Genomic DNA, 18,882 nt, shown 5'->3' with positions numbered 1-18,882 from the left:
GACTAGGAGCACCACTTTGTCAGCATCACTTCAGCCTCTTTTTCTTAAAGATCAGGGTCTCATAGGCAATATAGTGACTTCTCTCTGAGGTCACTTGTAGCTCTAAGCTTCTCTGACTCTGAGATAAGTCCTCATGCAGCCTTGTCTTCCAAGTAGCATAAAAGGAGATGGAAGTATTTGTAATCTCATCTTTGTTAAATTTTGGCTTCAAAGAATACTTTGAAGGAGGAGAAAATTCAGGAGTAAAAAACAGTGGGAAAATAACATGCCTGGAAATCAGGAAATATGACATGATTTACCAGTTGTATATTCTTGGAATGAGTTCTTTCTTTTCTCTGGGCCTCAATTTCCCTATATATAAAATGAAAGGGCTGTATTCAAAGAACTCTTTTGTGGTTCTTTGGCTCTATGGCTTAATTACAAGAAAAGAAAATGAAGTGACAGGTGTGACTAGGGATTGGGGTTTTAATGCAGGAAAGCCTGAAGGTGGGAGAAAGAGGAAATGGAAAAGAGCCCAAAAGATACAGGTTTAACCACTGGCTTTGCACATTTGGATGAGCCCCTTACTTTTACAGAGACTCAGTTTTCTCAACTCTAAAGGGAGGGAACTACATCAGAATGGATGATCTCAAGGATCTCAGCCAGCTCAAAATTCTTTGAACTAGACAAGACTCCTCAGGGTGTTGGTCAGACTGTCTTCCTTCAGGAGACAGAAATGCCCTCCAGGGCATCGGAATAAGAATACCAGGAGTCTTGAAGCTTGATCTCCCTTCACAAAGTATTTCTACTCTGACCAGAACATTGGGGTTTATACATATGGCTGACTCAAAAACTTCAAAAAGGGTTACTAACTTAGAGGCCCTAATGGATCACATGAGATTGGAAATTGAGATATCTCTGATAGGAATTGAGGTCTGATAATTTAAGCTCTAGATGGAGCAGTATCAGCCTAGGGAAATTCCACAGTAAGAATTACTTTTTTATTATTACAATTTGGCTCAATTTCTTACACAAACCTGGAGTCTTTTCCCTACTCTTCTCAGGAAAAGTCATCCTAGGCACACTCTTCTGACACATAAGCTGTAAGAAAATAAGATCCCTTTGTATACCAAAAGTTCCTTTCCTTCAGCAAGCCCAGAGACTGGGCTTTCAACTTTGGTTTGGAAAATAATTTCACAAATTATTATTATTATTATTAACAGCTAGCATTTATATAGTACCTCTATGTGCCAAGCACTATGCTAAGTGCTTTCAAAATTATCTCATTTGATACTTACAACTATCTTGGGAGTTAGGTATTATTATTGTTGTTATTTTCATTTTACAGTTGGACAAACCAAGGCAGGATTCACACAGTTGGTAACTGTCTGAAGCTGAATTTGAATTCAGGTATTCCTGACTTTAGACACAATAATCTATCTATTACATCATTCAGCTGTCTTATTATTGATGATGAGAAAATTGAGTGTCTAGGGGAAGTGACCAAGATCACAAAAGCAGAAAAAAAAAAAAAAAAAAGTTGGGATTTAAATTCAAGTCCTCTGCCTTGAAATCAAATGGTCTTTTCACTATTCAATCTGTTTTTTTTTTTTTTCCTATTCAACAACAGAGTACACATGAGGCCCTATGTTTGGTATATAATGATAAAATTATAGTTTCTGCCCTTAAGAACTTCACATTTTACCAAGGTGCGAATTAAGATACATATACAAATAAATATGATGCCAAGATAAAATTGATGGGGCACAGGAGAAATCTGGGAAGGAAGAAATTACTTCCACTATGGACTCAGCCATGTGAAAGTGATAAAACAAGGGAAGTAGAAGTTGGTGAGAGTTACTTGGAAGTTGTCACTTGAACTGGATCTTGGAGGAAGATGCAAAGAGAAGGCAGAAGTCTTTTCTAGGGGCATGACTTATGGTGTGTATGACTGAACTGAGGCAAGAAGGGACAAGACAAGATGAGAGTACAAGGGACAGTATAATTTGGGCCATAGTATATAAAAGGGTATCATATCAATTAATTCTGGGAAGAAAAGGTGGAGCCAAATTGTAAAAGGCTTTATATGATGCACTAAGCTAATGTCTTTTTTTGTTGTCTACCCAGAGGGGAACCACTAAAGTTATTTAAGCAAGGAAGGATTATAATCACTCAATTATTTTGGTAGCAGATTCAAGATAGATAAATATTCAATATCCTCATTTGAGGTTTCTGAAATGGTTCTTTTATTCTATAAAGAGTAAGTTGACTTAGCAGACATAGGCTATAAGAAGATCTGGGGGGGAGTCATGGCCTATTCAGAGTGAAGAAAGCAGTGTGGTATGGGAGAAATGGCACTAGATTTGGAATCAGAAGACCTGAGTTGTAATCCCCATCCTGTCCAATTCGAATCTTTGTGGCAAGTTGCCTAATCTTTATGGGTCTCAGTTTCTTCATCTATAATATGAGGAGGTAGGCTTTATGACCTATGAGATCCCTTCAAACTCTAAAAATTCTATGCAACATTTCACCATCAAGCAGATCTGATGTCTAGATCCCAGTGGTTATGCTGCAACAACGTGGGAAAATGCCTGTTTCAGAGATAATGAGTTTTCAGTTTTTTCCGTCTCTGAAAAGGAAATAGTTCTTCCCACCGAACTATTAAGCTTTTGAAAGGTATTTCATGACTTCAGGGATTTACTAGCATTGCTCCATGGCTTTAAATCAATTCAGCAAGTGTGTGTGAAGGGGGACCAAAATAAAGGGTTGTCCCAAGTTAAACAAGACTCTAAAAATTGATTTTACATGGGGCTAGTCTGGTAACCTCAGATTCGGGGATTTCTGATCCAATATATGTAGATCTTCTCCCATTTAAGATTGATTCAATTCTGAGGTCCTGATCCTCATTAAAAAAAAAAAAAAAAAAGATGGTGAAATCTCAAAGCTAATATTGGACTTGATGTTTGTATCCCAGTTCTATTCCATTCCATTAAAAACATTAGTTAGTTATACTTTAACATATTTAACATGTATCTGGGGAGGGGGGAAGGAGGGGAAAAATTGAAACAAAAAGATTTTACAATTGTCAATGCTGAAAAATTACCCATGCATATATCTTGAAATAAAAAGCTATAATAATAACAATAATAAACATTAATTAGAAACTCAAAGCAGGAATCATATTTTATGATCTTGGTGTGGAGGAAGAATAAGTTGCTAACTAAAATTCATTAACTAAAGAATTAGATCTTCATGTAATGAAAATGAATCAAAACACTGTGACTCAGTTCTCAGAATGGACCCAGGAAAAACTTCCTTTCATTCATTTTCTAGAGGTCCATGAGGATTGACATACATGTATTCCCCCATCCACACTCCTTTCATTGTTCTAACTTCCCATGAGCTCAATATGAACTGGGCAGTGACTGACTAGGAGGAGATTTGAAGACCTCAAATGGCCTTAAATTCCTACTAAATTCGAAGTATTTCTTATTTGTTCATTTACTGAAAAGAAATACCATTTATTTCACCCTTATTTTTCACTGTCTTAAGACATTTTTGTTCTTACCTAGGAGAGAGACTGTCTTCCCTTGCATTTGTGTCCTGTTCCTGGCCAACAAGACTATGTCTTCTGAGAGAAAAGATAATTTAAGCCTCAAAACCAGGAATAATCCCAAACTTAAGACCTACAATAGGCCTTTCCTGCAACCTTAATAGAAGTGCTTTCTACCTTTTAAAGTTACTACTACTGACTTTAATATTACTAATACTCCAGAATATAGTTGTGAATCTAAAAGTAAAAAAAGGAGCCTTGTTTGGTTAATATAGCAATTTAAAATTTATAACTATGTTCTTCAAAATAATCCTATGAAGAATGGAGTACAAATAATATCTGCAGATATTAGATGAGGACTAAGACTTGGGGAAGTTAAATCATTTGCCCAGGGTCACAAAGATACTAAGTGTCTGAAATCTTATTTGAATTCAGATCTTCCTTGCTGTCCTAAACAGGATTAATAGGAGAACAATTAACATTTGTTGGATTTTACTGCACTGAGTTGCCTAGTACTGCGCCTCCTCCAGACAAAATACAAAGGTTTAATACATACAGTGTCTGACCTCAAGGCATTCACAAGGTAGTATAAGGATAGGGACACATGCACACACACGTGCGCACGCGCACACACACGTGCGCACGCGCACACACACACACACACACACACACACAATCCTTTACAAAAACATCTGCTAGCTGTCTGCTCACTAGCGAGGTGTAGCTTTCCCAAGTCCAACCGTCCAATCCTTCAGCTGGGCATGCCTTTATTTTCTTTGGAGTTATAATAATAGAGACAACCCACCAGTCAGGAAGGGGACTTGAAGGGATGTGATATGAGAAGTGTTAACTGGAGGAGCCACTAGCTGGGGGACAGAAGTGAGACCCTAGTGAACAAGATCTCTCATGTTATAATGCTCACTTGGAAGAAGATAGCAGTATTATCAATCAGCCAAGGCATAAACAGAGACAGAAATTCATTCACTGCAAAAATCCCACATAGACACAACGCAGATTAATAGCCAGGTCCAAAGGAAGGGGCTTTCTAAATCAAAGCTTTCCATATTCAGTGTGGCATTAGAGAGCAGTCTAATTTCCCCTACTTTCTTACTGAAGTTTACAAAAGCTGTTCACCAATTACAGCAAAGGACCAAAGTGCCCAAGGAAACAGTCATTCCTGTAAGAAAACTAGCTGATCTCTCATTTCAAGTTATAAAATCAAAAGGCAAATCACCGGCTTTTATAAATAATCACTGAAATAAGAGATAAGACTTAGAACTTAACAAGAACTTCAAACTGGATTTAAGAGATCCTAAATCCAGAGTTGGTTAGAGATAAAGAAAAGAAAACAGAATCAGTCTTAGGGCAGAAAAGAACACCAAAGGCTATTCAGTGTAATCCTTTAGTGATCAACTCCATTAAGTCATCATATGGCTTTTTACAGGTCTCTTGGTGAGAGGGAACTCACCAAATCCTGAGGCAGCCCTTTTCACTCTTGGCCCTAAGAAGTTTATCTTCACCCTATTGCTCTTTGTTGGGCTTCTGAGGTCAAGCAGAACATGTCAAATACTTCTTCCATGCCATAACACTAACAATGCTTGAAGATAATGTCTGCTTTCTTAGTCAGGGTAAAGACCTTGCCAATTCCTTAAACTAACCCCAAATGCCATGATCTTGAAAACCCTCACTTTCCTGGTCACCTTTCTCTGGCTGCTCTCCAGCTTGCCAGTCTCCTTCCTTAAACGTACCTGAGTCAGGATAAAATTCCTCAAAGTGCTCTGACGGAACAGAGGTCAGAGGGACTCTTACCTCCTGCGGTCCAGGCACAATGGTGCACTTAAACTGAAACTATTAGGTTTTTTGGATGCCACATCACATTACTGACTCACATTAAGCTTCCAATTTAGGAGAACAGCCAACTCCCTCATGTACCACTTAAAACTCCTGGAGGAATTTTGTCTTTTTTATAATATGGCTTGGTAGTAAGAGGCAGGGAGAAGCAGAAGGCTTTCCAGAAAATACTTAATTTCTCTATAGTCAGTTTCTAACTGGTATTAGGATCTTGATACAAAGAAGGAAAAGATTGTTCAAATAACTAAAAGATAAGATTTAAAAAAAAAAAAGGGGGGGGGGTTTAAAAAACTCAACATTTCACTTACTTTAAAATCTGCCAGTTGTTGGTTGATGGTGTCTACTTCAGTCCCTACCACCCACTGAAGGGCTTCCCCCTCCTCTGCTGCAGTGGTCATGTCGGTGAGCTCTTTTAGCTTGCTGTAGAAGTCTCCTACTCTGGCCAAGGTCAGCTCTAGCTGCTCCTGGCGGGTTTTGCCCCTCTCTGTGAGTTTGCCACATTGTTTGTTCAAGGCTTCCAGTTCTCTCTTAAGTCCTAACAAGTCTAGACTTCCTTCTTCTTCTAGCATTTGTCGACACTCTCCTTCAGATGCCTCAATGTCTGATTTCAGGCCCTGAATTTTGCTGAGGAATAGACGAACATCTTCAATTTGGGACTGGAGGCTATCAATGTCTCTGCCAATGGCATGCATGCTATCGAGTTCATCATCTAGGTCAGCCAGCTGAGAGAACATCTCTCTGACCCGACAATGGAACTGGCCAATGCCCTCAAGCTTGTTTTCCATTGAAATAAAGCTGTTGTTCACTCTTTCTTTGACATCCCTAAAGTCTTGTTCAGTGACTTCAGCTTGGTGTAGAAGTTGGGAAGCATCAGACCCCTGTGGGGCATCTGCCACCAGACCCTGAGTGAAGTTCTTGAGATAGTCAACCTGTGGCTCCAAGGACTGCAGCACTTCCTGTTGAGTTCTCAGCTTTTCCAGGTTCTTATTACTGCAGGCTTGGGGACCCAAGGCATCAAAGATCTCAAGCTGGTGTTTGGCCCCATCGAGTTTCTTTTCAATGTTCTTAAAGTTATCTTGAAACTCTTTGAGCCTCTGAGTCATTTCTTCAAGGGATCCCATTTTGGCTTGCAGTTCTTCTGTGATCGCATCCATGTTTTGATTGATCCCCGCCTTTTCATCTCGGATATCATCTTCATCTGTCTGAGAAGAGTTAATGAGAATGTCAGCAGCATTGTTTAATATCTCTAGCAGGGATCGCCGCTTTTCTACATCAGTCAGCATGGCCTTGGACCTTAAAAGATGAGACTCTAACTGGACTGGATCTAGGGTCACCTTTAGGTCAGACATTTTGGACTTGCAATCCTCTATCCATGGGACAAGGTCTTCCACGTGCCACTGGTATTTCTGGGCCTTCTGCATGCAGTCTTTGAGCCTGGAGTGTCTGTCTGCCGCCTTTTTATTAAGCTCCTCCCAGTGGCTTTTGAGATCAGCCAGCCGACTTTGCAAAGTGGTCTTCTCTTGCCCAGGATGCACAGAAAGAAGCAGAGATTCTCCCTCGGCCAGGATGACTTCATAGGAGCCACTATGCTGCTTCAGGCTCTTCTGAAACTCCTCTTGTTCCTGAAGCTGATGGTGCAGCCGGTCTGACTTGGCTGAGATCAGGGAGGTCTTCGCCTGCTGACTTTGTTTGTGGTCCAGCCAGGTTCTCAGCTCATCAAACATTTGCTGGAATTGCTGGGTGCTGGCAAGGGCTGTTTGCAGTCTGTTCATGCGATCAGCTGAAATGAAATTTAAGTTACTCAAGGCTGTGGAAGATATTTTAAATAAGTCTGCTGAGTGTAAAAGTTCTAATCTAATGAACCTAAATGGTATTTGAATTTTCCCAAGAAAAAAGCAATAGGTTTAGAACAAAGTCCTGATTTCAGACTATAGCCCTAGCACTGCCTAAAGAGAAGAGTCCTGGGGCAGCTAGTTGATTCAGTGGACAGGGTACCAGCCTTGAAGTAAGGAGTATCTGAGTTCAAATCTGATCTCAGACACTTAGCACATACTGGTTGTGTGACCCTAGGCAAGTCATTTAGCTCCAATTGCCAAGGTGGGGGAGGGGAGCTAAGTGTCCTGGTGATGCTTTGTACCCATCAATGTGTGTGAGAGAAGATAAATTTATATGAATGGGAGAGGAGGGTATGATGAACAATTCTAGGAGCATTAAGTCTCTTATCTTGACTGCTAAAAGTACATTTGTGGGTACATAAAATTTAGAAGTGAAAGAAATTTTAGAAAAATCAACTAGCCTAGCAAAAAAAAAATTTTTTTTAAACAAGAAAAACTTAGAGGAGTGGTTTGTCTAAAATCACATAGGCAATATCACCTGAATTCAAAATCTAGTCTTCTGATGATAAACCTAAAACTTAGCATTGCTTTTCTAATAATAATGATACCCATTTGTACATTGCTTATAAGGTTTATAAAAGTTTTTAAAGTCTAACTATACCTCCATAAATAGTCTCTTATGTTGATGGGGCTTAGTTTTAAGGTAGAATAACTGTAGTAAATGTACCATATCTAGGACCACTGGGAAAGAGTTGTTTAGTCAACCCTCCTCCAAGAAGGAATTCAGGAAATACCAGAATCACATTGATATCATATTCAGAAGGCATACCTTAAGGGCCATTTGGTACAACCACGTTTGGAGAAGAATTCTTTCTATATTCTAGCAGGATGGGGCCTATTGCCTCCTGAAGAGGCCCATTCCACTTATGGATACCTCTCATTTTTAGGAAGTTGTTCCTTATATCCAGTCTACATATAACTGTTTGTAAATTCTAATTGTTCCTAGTTCTTCCTTCTAAGTCTAAGCAGAATAACTCTATCCCTCTTCCATGAAACAATTCTCTGAATATTTAAAGATAGTTATATCCCATAATCCCATAGTCTTCACTTCTACAGATTAAACATTCTCATTTCCTTCAGTTGATGCTCATAGAGCATTGGAATTAGAATGAGAAAATCCTGAACTCAAATTTGGCTTCAGAAACTGACTTAACTAGGTGAGTCTGGACAAATCACTCCAACACTATTATCTATCTCAGTTTCTTCATCTGTAAATGGAGTTAATTATGGCACCAACTTTCCAGAGTAATTTCAAGGATAAAATAAGACAATATATCTAAAGTGCTTTGCAAACTTTAAAGCACTAACTATATAAATACTAGCTCCTAGTATTGTTATCATGATCATTATCACCATCATTATTATTGTTAAGCATAATTTTGAGGCCATCCATCACTTTGGTAGTCCTCCATTGGATAATAATGATAACAGTTAACATTTATAGAATTTATTAGGTGCCAGGCATTGTGCTAAACACTTTATAATTATCTCATTTGAGCCTCACAATAACCCTGCCAAAGTAGGAGTTATTATTGTTTTTTTTTGCTTTGGCAATTAGGGTTAAGTGACTTGCTTAGGATCACACAGCTAGGACGTGTTAAGTGTCTGAGGACATATTTGAACTCAGATCCTCTGACTTCACTACCTAGCTGCCCCCTGTTGTTCTTGCTTTTAAAAAAGGAAACTGGGGCAAACAAGTTATCCAGAAGTACATAGCTAGGAAGTATTTGAGGCCAAATTTGAACTTAGGTCTTCTACCCACTCATCAGCTAGCTTACTCAATCAGAGGGCCTGAGTTTCCAATCCTGAATTTGTCATTTACTACTTTGGTGATCCCGATTCATGACACAATCTCTGGACCTCAGTTTTCTTATCTGAATGAAGAGGATGAAGCACATGACATCAAAAGTCTCTTCCGGCTCTAAAATCTTTGATCCTAGAATTCTAAAGCCAGTGTTCTGATCTTGGATAAGAATGACACAGATGGAGGGAACCTTCATTTCAGAGATGAAGAAATTCCCTTCTGAAATGAACATATCTTATATTCCTGGGGCCTAGGAAAAAAACACATTTTCTGACATCAGAAGATGTTCCTGACAGTATCTCACCTGCGAGGTCTTCTAAGCCCTTAAGAGGAAGAGCAACTGTCTCTAGCCGCTTCCTCAGCTCATCCTTGAGGTACTGCTCCCCTATGAAAGTGGACAGTTCATCACACAGCGTTTGGGCCTCAGTGATCTCATGATCCAGTTGTTCCAGGTCAGACCGAATCTCACTTGTCTCTTCCAGCTGCTGTTTCACAGCATCAGGCTGAGTACTGATAGCTGACTGGCCATTTAGTCGTTGTCCAACAGCCTTTACTCTTTCAGATAAGTTCTGGAGCAGCTCCTGATACTGAGTACTTTTGATGAGAGCTTGGTCAATCTGGTTGGACCGGGAGTTGAGCCTATCTGTCAGCTGGACCCATTTGTGATTGATACTTTGGAGTTCTTCCTGTACTTGGCTAGAGGATGGGGAGACATCTCCAGGGCCAGTCAGGATGCCCTGAGCTGCTTGGTTCAGCTGCTCATGCTGTGGTCTGCGAGCTTCAAATTCCTTTAGCATAAACTGAAACAAAAATAACATTGAATTGTTTAGGCAGAAAAGACAGATCTAAAAACAGTGTCAAAATAAAGCTGGCTTTAAGATTTCTCCAAACAATTGCCAGTGTCTTTGGAAATAAACAAGAAAACAATATGGACTGGGCTACTATGCCAGAGAGGTGTGTGAAGTAAGGCAAGGGGTTGGGGAAGAAGCACTGCTATTTATAAAAACTTGTTTTCTAAAGCTCTCTCCATTTCACTTCTCTTCCTTATTTGTTCTCTCTGCTGAGCAACAGTCACTAAGGGATACATACAGAGAGATGAAGAAGCTTGATCTCTCAAACTCATAGAAAAGGCAAAGAAAAAATATTAGAGGACTCAAGGGACCAAATTCAAATCCTGATTTTGTCACTTACTCCTTCTGTGATCTTAGATGCTTATTTTCTGGGCCTCAGTTTCCTTTTCTGTGAATGAGGGGATTAGAACTTATGACACCTTAAAACATTCTTGCTCTTCTTAATTTATAATCCTATAAACTTTAAAGATTCTTGTCCATGACCAGAATCATACATAAGGAGGGAAAACTTCATTTGGCTCGTGGATGGAGAAACATCTCCAGGGCCAGGCAGGATGCCCTGAACTGCATGGTTCAGCTGCTCATGCTGTGGCCTGCGAGCTTCAAATTCCTTTACCATAAACTGAAACAGAATATGCAGAGACATGCAGTGGACTTAAAGAGTTTGCTCTGTGAATTATTTTCTCTTCAGTACTGACATATGGTCCTGTGAAAAAACAAACCAGAATATGTTTTTGGAAGTAAGGAGACCAATGGCTAAAGTACTAGACAAAGTCATTGAGTCCAAAGCAAAAATCCTGCCCCTGACTCTTAGTAGCTGCATAACCAGCAGTAAGACACAACCTCCCTGAGCTTTAGTTTCCTCATCTGTAAAATGAAGATTATTAATGTCTGTTGTGTTATTACTAAAGATTGTTTTGAGGTACAAATGAAGTAATGTATACAAAGTGCTTTGCACATATTAAAAGAGATAGGAATGGGGACTGAACCTGTGACTTCACAGGCTTTAAGCAACTCTCAGGTGAATTTAATCACATTATCTGCAACCACAAGCACTTCAGGTGAGTACTTCTCTGAACCTGTAACGTTAACTTACCATATAAATGGCAGATATTATTATAGGTCCTCCCTTCTGAGCTCTTACAGCTTTTACAATCAGAGCCAATTTGGCAATTAAATATACATGGGCCATCTCCAATGTACTATTGAGTTAAATTCTAAAAGTCATTTTCCCATGAAAAAGATAATTTAAATCATAACTTACTTTTCCCCACTGAAATAATACTAATAGTAATATTTTGATTATAGCTCTCCATTTATAAAACTTACTATGGGGAAATGCATTTTAAGTTCCAGCTCAGTATACCAAAAACATACATTTTTTTGTTGGTAGTATAATTATTAAAAAAAAAATTATTGTGAAATATAAATACAAAATAAAATCAGTATTTTCATATAAATAAAACAAATTCCCACATTGGCCATGTATAAAATTTTATGTCTTAGTCTGTATTTCAGGTTCATCACTTCTCTGGGTCATCACCTCCCTTTTATACTGCCCTAATGGATTCACTGTTGCACTCACCACAGCTGCTGAATTCCAAAGCTTTCCCATGGCAATTCCTCCCTCAATCTTCTCAATGAGAACTTTGCCTCATATACTTGACTTTTAAGACATTCACAGAAAGCTGATCTCTTCCCACACTATCTTCCCCTGCACCACTCTCTGACTGCCATTCTTTTGACAAAACAAAAAAAAACCACTTGCTGGTTTCTACCATCACTCCCATTAGCTATCATCTCATATCTCTTTCTTTTGTGGCTAAATCCTTAAAGAAAGACAGGTACAACTGGTGCTTTTTCTCTTCTTTCTTCTAAATCCACTTCTAAATCCTGGCTTCTAATGATCTCTTATTTACTACTCTATGACCTTGTCTTAGTTTTCATATTTCCCAATCTTTCTGTGGCCTTTGACCTGTCAAATTATCCTTTCCTCTTGGATTCTCTCTCCTCTAAGCCCTCATTCTACTGTTTCTCTTCCCTCCTGTTCCTTCTCAGTCCCCTTTGCTGAACCTTCTTCTAGATCACAACCATTAACCCCAGATACACCACAGAGCTCTATTCTGGGCTCTTTTCTTTTTTTCTCTCCATACTATCCTCTTGGTGATCTCATCAGTTCCCAGGGACTCACAGATTATTCTCAGGTCCATTTATCCAGTTCATACCTTGCTCCTGACCTCAAGTTTTGTATCACTATCTGCCTGTTGGACAGTTCAAACTCAACATGTCCAAAAAAAAGAAATTTCCCAATATATTCTCTCTTTTCTCAGACCTCCCTATTATCTTTCTTCCAGTCAATCAGACCTAAAACCCTGCTACCTATCAGTCTTTGTCTCCTTACTTGAATTCACCCCATATCTAATCTGTTCCTTCCCTTCCATCTCCTCTCTTCACTCACTCCATCTTCCCACCCTGGTACAACTCTTATCAATTTACATCCCCACAAGTGCAGCAGCCTCAAGTCTTGGCCTTAAGTTTCTGCTCGTTTATGAGTGGAGACTCAACTGCCAAAGTAATCTTGTTAGGTCACCCTCCCATACTCAACAGTTCCTGATTACTCCACAGAATCAAAAACTAAAATCCCCTTGACAATCAATCTGTCTTCCTACCTACTTTTCAGATTCCCTCCAGAAAACTCTCAAGTATCTAGTGACATGAGCACTCCCTGCCAATAAGGAGCACTCCCCCTCCTTGCCCTGCCTCCTACCTTTCTTCAAGACTCAGCCCCACCCTATCTTTGCCCCTTATACCATATAGAGTACTGCAGGACAGATAAGCAGGCCTTCACTAGAGATTCCTATGAAAAGGTTCTAGTTGCTCCCCTAGCTTTTGGAAAAGAATTGTCAGAATGTGAATTATGGAGTCACAGACAGAGAGATGGAAGGAATCTTAGAAATCATATGATATCACTCCCTCATTTGACACAAGGAAATATCAGCACAGAGAAATGAAAGTGACTTTTTTAAGATCACAGGCCTGGTACACTGAAAAGGGCACAGGCTTTGTAGCCACAGGATTGTTGTTGTTACTGAGTTGCTTATCCAATCACGTCCAATTCTTTGTGATGCCATTTGAGATTTTCCTGGCAAAGATACAGGAATGGCTTGCCATTTCTTTCTCCAGCTCATTATGCAGATAAGGAAACTAAGGCAGACATAGTTAAGTGACTGGCCCAGGGTCACACAGCTGTTAAGTGTTTGAGATGGAATTTGTACTCAGGTCTTCCTGACTCTAAGCCATTATGGTGTCACCTGGCTGCCTTATAGGATGAGACCCTAGATTCAGATCCAGCTTCTCAAGTCTCAGATTCTTAACCTCACCGGGCCTTAATTTTCTCACATATAAAATAATAATAGAGCTCCAATAATAATTATAAATAGCTAACATATATGGAGTATATTGTTCTCTAGATCATTTTATTCTCACAGCAACCTGAAAGGCACTATGATTAGCCCTGTTTTATGAGGAAACTGAGGGATACAGAAATAAAGTGCCATGCTCAGGGTCCCAAGACAAGATTGAAGTTCTGGTCTCCTGATTGTGGGTTTGGACTCTACCCACTGTACCAGCTGGCATGGTGAGGGCTGGTCTAAGGGATGGGAGCAGAGTTTGGGGAAAAAATAAGCATATAAACAATATGCTACTCCTAGCTGGTGACTCCCAGAGTTTTTATGGCATTCATTGCTTTTCATAGAAACATAAGGATACCCCCAGGAAGATAACATGTTGAGAGCTAATCACCAGCACTGATAAGCACAGGACTGAATGGCTACATTAGGATGGATTCCTACTGCTTTCCCAGTCCTTAGTTCCACCTCACCTGGACCTGTTGTTTCTGGGCATTCAACATGTTGGGATCGATGGACAAAGGCCCCAGAACACTCATCATCAGCTCTTTCTCCATTAGCCAAGGCCGAAGCTGGGCCTCTGCAGTCTGGAAGTTTGTTAGCTGGTTAGCCGACTCTTCCAGTTTTTGCTGCCTGGCTGCTGTCACTTCACTGGCCTGCACCCACCGGGAGCCTGGACAAAATAATAGAAAAGTTGGTACTGAAGTACTTTCCCTTAGTGGTCAGGCTTCTTCCTGCCTTCCTACTACATCTAAGCATCAATCATTTTACTTTTTCTTTAGCAAAACAAATTGGGACAAACTGTCAATGCTCTTAGTTTGTCCAAGCAAGATGATCTTTCATGCTATGGGACAAGCCTTTTATAAAGGGAGGTAGGTTACACTTGGGTTTCTCTTAAACCTTGTCCAGTTCTTTGGACTACCTGTACAAGTTAACCAAAAATTTTCCTATTCCTGGCATGTAAGTGCCATAAAACACTTTACATTTGCCTTAAAGAAATAGTAAGGAGGGCCTAAAAATTAAGTTTGATAAAATCTCTGCAATAACTTACTGAGTTCCTCCTGCATTTCTTTCCAGTGTTTTGCTTCCTGTGAGTTAGGATATTTCTTCAACAAACCAGCCAATGCTTCCTTGACTTTGTGGATCTTTGGAGAATTCTGTTCCAATTCTGCCAAGAAGGCCTAGAAACAAAAATCCCATCAATATAAGACAAGAAACTATTTCTAGGTATGATATTAAAAAATGACAGTGGGAGTAAAGTAACATGAACTCTGTTCCTGACTTTACAATTATTCTGCTGGTAGAGTCCTACAACCCCTGATACAGAAATTTCCCTATGGAAAAGAAAAGGGCTCAGAACAATGTCATTAAAGAGATATAGCTTTGGATGACCTTGTGGTACAGATTCATCACAGAAAATTCCCTTTGATATTTTTTGGGCCCAAGGCCTTAAGCTAACTCAGGCCAACATGCAAAAGAATCTCACTCATAGCATAAAGGGAAAGATACACCGAGATGCCTTACTTGACAATGCTCCTCTGAAACAAGGCCCGCTGCCTCCTCTAAGCCTGAGATTGTTTTATTTTGTTATTATTTTTTTTCTTTTTGAGGCTGGGGTTAAGTGACTTGCCCAGGGTCACACAGCTATGAAGTGTTAAGTGTCTGAGACCAAATTTGAACTCGGGTCCTCCTGAATTCAAGGCTGGTGCTCTACCCACTGCGCCACTTAGCTGCCCCCTGAGATTGTTTTCCACATGCAGAGGACGGAATGCTTATTTCCAGATCTACTGGAAGGGGAAGCCCTCCTTCTGTGTGCTAGGCACTTATTTAGCATCTGTGTAAAGCTTCTCCTTTTCTGTCCCATCAGCTCAGTTGAGCCACTTGCCTGGGTATATGTTAAAAAATCTTTTATGCAGATACTCCAAGTCATTATTAATCAGAGAAATGCAAATTAAGACAACTCTGAGATACTACTACCCACCTGTCAGATTGGCTAGAATGACAGGGAAAGATAATACAGAATGTTGGAGGGGATGTGGGAAAACTGGGACACTGATACATTGTTGGTGGAATTGTGAATACATCCAGCCATTCTGGAGAACTATGCTCAAAAAGTCATCAGACTGTGCATACCCTTTGACCCAGCAGTGTTACTACTGGGCTTATATCCTAAAGAGATCATAAAGAAGGGAAAGGGACTTGTATGTGCAAGAATGTTTGTGGCAGCTCTCTTTGTAGTGGCTAGAAACTGGAAATAGAGTGGATGTCCAATAATTGGAGAATGGCTAAATAAATTGTAGCATATGAATGTTGTGGATTATTATTGTTCTGTAAGAAATGACCAGCAGGATGAATACAGAGAGGCCTGGAGAGACTTACATGAACCAATGCTGAGTGAAATGAGTAGAACCAGGAGATCGTTGTATACTACAACAACAATACTATATGATGATTAATTCTGATGGATGTGGCCATTTTCAACAATGAGATGAACCAAATCAGTTCCAATAGAGCAGTAATGAAGAGAATCAGCTACACCCAGCGAAAGAACTCTGGGAGAAGACTATGAACCACTACATAGAATTCCCAATCCCTCTAATTTTGTCCGCCTGCATTTTGGATTTCCTTCACAGGCTAATTGTACACTATTTCAAAATCTGATTCTTTTTGTTCACAAAACAACTGTTTGGACATGTATACATATATTGTATAAATTAAATACAATTTATTTATTGAATTTATACTTTAACATATTTAACATGTACTGGTCAACCTGCCATCTGGGAGATGGGAGAAGGAGGAGAAAAATTGGAACAAAAGGTTTGGCAATTGTCAATGTTGTAAAATTACCTATGCATATATCTGGTAAATAAAAATTATTATAAAAAAATCTTTTATGCCGTTATTTTTACTGTCAAATGTCAACATAGATGGTAGGATTTTTTTTTAAATTGTTTTGAACCAAAATGCTTCCTCGACTCTGGATCTTTGGAGAATTTTTTAAAAGTCCCAGCAATCCAGAGACTGAGTTTCTTATTTGTAAGCACTGCCATGGGACCTACTGCTAAAAAAGATATTAATGACTAAACTAAATATAGTATACTAATCTTGAGTTTTAAGCATTATCTGGCAAGGGGAAAGAGGAAGGGGTGTGTGTGTGTGTGTGTGTGTGTGTGTGTGTGTGTGTGTGTGTGTGTGTCTTTGTCTGTGTTTTTTAGAGCAACATCAGCATATTTCCTACTAATATATGTTTGTCTTTGTACCTTTAACAATGACTCTCACCTGTTTTCTGGGCTCATGAATTTATTATAACTGTTATTTACATATAACACAAATAGAAGTTTAGAGAAGTATTATGGTGATTTACAGAAAATTAGGCAGATTCCTTTATGGATGGGCAAATGTGTCCAATAAAGATCCAGGGCAAGGAAAGTGACAGTCCTTGTATTCCTCCCTGGTCAGATCATCTAAAATATTGTACCCCAATTATAGGTACTACATTAAGGAAGGATATTAAACACTGACCATATGAAATGTGTCAATAAGAGGGTGAGCAAGTATTCAATATCAATCCATAAAAGGATTGGTTAAAAGAACTGATAAAGAGAAGAATTATGGGAGATACTCTCTTTTGAAGGGCTTCTACATAAAAAAAGGATTAGTTAAACTTATTCTTGTTGGTCCCTTTGGAAAAAACTTAGGACTATGAAATACAAAGTTAGTAGTATACAGATTTCCATTTAGCACAACGATGAACCTCACATTGGAGCTGTCTAACAATAATAGAATGGGTTGCCTCACAGAGATCAGTGAATTCCTCATCTCTGGAGAATTCAAGCAAAGGCTGAATGACATTTTTTGGACTCATTATAAAGGTAGGAGGGGATTCATATTCAAGTACAGATTCATCTGAATAGTCTCTGAAGTTCCTTCCAATGCTAAGATATTGTGAATTTCTTTCTATCAATGTTGTTTCTAAACTTGACAATACAGTTCAAATGTAAAGAAGAGAAAGTTCACCAAAAATATTTTATCTTTAGTATCAAATACTTTGCTCACCAAAGCCTAGCCAGCATTAGTGCATTACTAATGCTCTGTTAACCTGTGACAAAGTTCTAGCTGAACAGGTAAGTGTGCTCTGCAATCCAGAATACTGTTTCTACTGCCATGGGAACCATACCTTATTACATTCAGCTTGGGCTCTCACTGTCTCTGTTTTGGTTGGTGATGAAGAAGTATCAAGGGCTTTCAGGGCCTGCTCTTTAGATTCAAGCCACTGCAATAGAGAGCTTGCCTCCTCCTGAACTTCCTGCATACTGTTGAGCATGGCCAGCAGGCTATCCCGGCGTTCCTGAAGCACCCCACCCAGCTTCTCATACTGTTGGCTCACATCCGACATGTGACATTGGATTTCCGTCAAATCTAGTTTCAGAAAAACAGAAGGCAGATCAGTAATAATTCCTTGAGCATGCTGCCTATTCTCCCCTTCTAAGTGGTACCCTGGTATAATGATATAGAACATATAGTCGATTCCATTTCTTCTAAATCTACAATTCTGGATTAGATATCACTTAGGATATTAAAGTCCTACAGGTGTGATTTCCCTCCCAGGTTACAAGTAGAGATTAAGGATTTCCTGTTTACTTACACAGAACAAAACTGGTCCTATTCATCTACCTCTTGGCTTTAGACTTGGTTATTTATCCAGCTGTATGACCTCAAAGGACCAAATGACTAAGTAAAAGAGTTCATATTAATGCTTTATCAGGACTGCCAAATATCCCTGTTTTTGTACCTCTATTTAGAGGCTGCCCTTTAAAGATCCTCTATAGCTCATACGTTTTGCTTGTTTTTCTCTTTAAGGAAGCCTCAGAAATCCAGGGTGGGAATGTCATCTAGTTACAGTGGTGCACTTAACCTCTAGGTTTAGGTCTATCTCCTTGAGGACTCTTAGTGTCACAACTGGCTCACCTACCCAGCCTAACGTACTAACCAGGTATACATTTCACTCTCTTGGAATTTGGGTCCAGCTTGGCTGAAATAGGGGTGGAAGATTTATAATCATAATAATTATTGCTTTTGGCATACATTATACAGATCCTGGCAGCAGCTCTTCTGCCCCATGAAAACAGATACACATGCACAGACAAACACTGCCCTAATACATCCAACATAGGAGATGCTTGTCATGATGGTGTAGCTCACCTTTGCAGGTGTGGTATCCATTTACACTGCCTACAGAGCCTCCTAGAGAGGGTGGAACAGAACCTGAGCAGAAGGACAAGAAGACAAACAAAGGGCAAGACAAACGGTTAGGAGCAATACACTGTTGCACTCATCATGAAATGAAAGCGCCAACAGGTTAACATAGCACAAGACAACAGAGCTCATGGAAGGCAACAGATCATTCCAGCTGCCAGGCAAAAAAGAGACTAATCATCTACAACCCTTTCTGGAGGACATTTGGATTCCTTTCTCCTAACAGCTTCTTCTAGGTCAGATTCTTTCTTTAATCACATAATTTCAAATATGCCCTATTTCC

General features: G+C 39.5%; 1 protein-coding gene across 8 annotated transcripts in view; it reads right to left on the bottom strand.

The window, feature by feature from the left end:
* Positions 1 to 18,882, bottom strand: part of MACF1 (microtubule actin crosslinking factor 1) — a 255,446-nt gene that overhangs the window by 98,210 nt on the left and 138,354 nt on the right. For 7 of the 8 annotated variants that reach the window (XM_074305230.1, XM_074305222.1, XM_074305225.1 and 4 more), the window contains 6 exons: positions 18,546 to 18,608; positions 17,521 to 17,762; positions 14,392 to 14,521; positions 13,814 to 14,013; positions 9,387 to 9,882; positions 5,692 to 7,163 (listed from right to left, as the gene is read on the bottom strand). In XM_074305230.1, coding sequence (XP_074161331.1) covers positions 5,692 to 7,163; positions 9,387 to 9,882; positions 13,814 to 14,013; positions 14,392 to 14,521; positions 17,521 to 17,762; positions 18,546 to 18,608 — 2,603 coding nt within the window. The remainder of the gene's footprint in view (positions 1 to 5,691; positions 7,164 to 9,386; positions 9,883 to 13,813; positions 14,014 to 14,391; positions 14,522 to 17,520; positions 17,763 to 18,545; positions 18,609 to 18,882) is intronic. The other variant, XM_074305224.1, reaches the window with a different exon arrangement.

The sequence above is a fragment of the Sminthopsis crassicaudata genome, chromosome 3 (assembly GCF_048593235.1).
Source record: "Sminthopsis crassicaudata isolate SCR6 chromosome 3, ASM4859323v1, whole genome shotgun sequence".
Lineage (NCBI taxonomy): Eukaryota > Metazoa > Chordata > Mammalia > Dasyuromorphia > Dasyuridae > Sminthopsis > Sminthopsis crassicaudata.
This window is presented reverse-complemented; position numbering and strand designations above follow the sequence as displayed.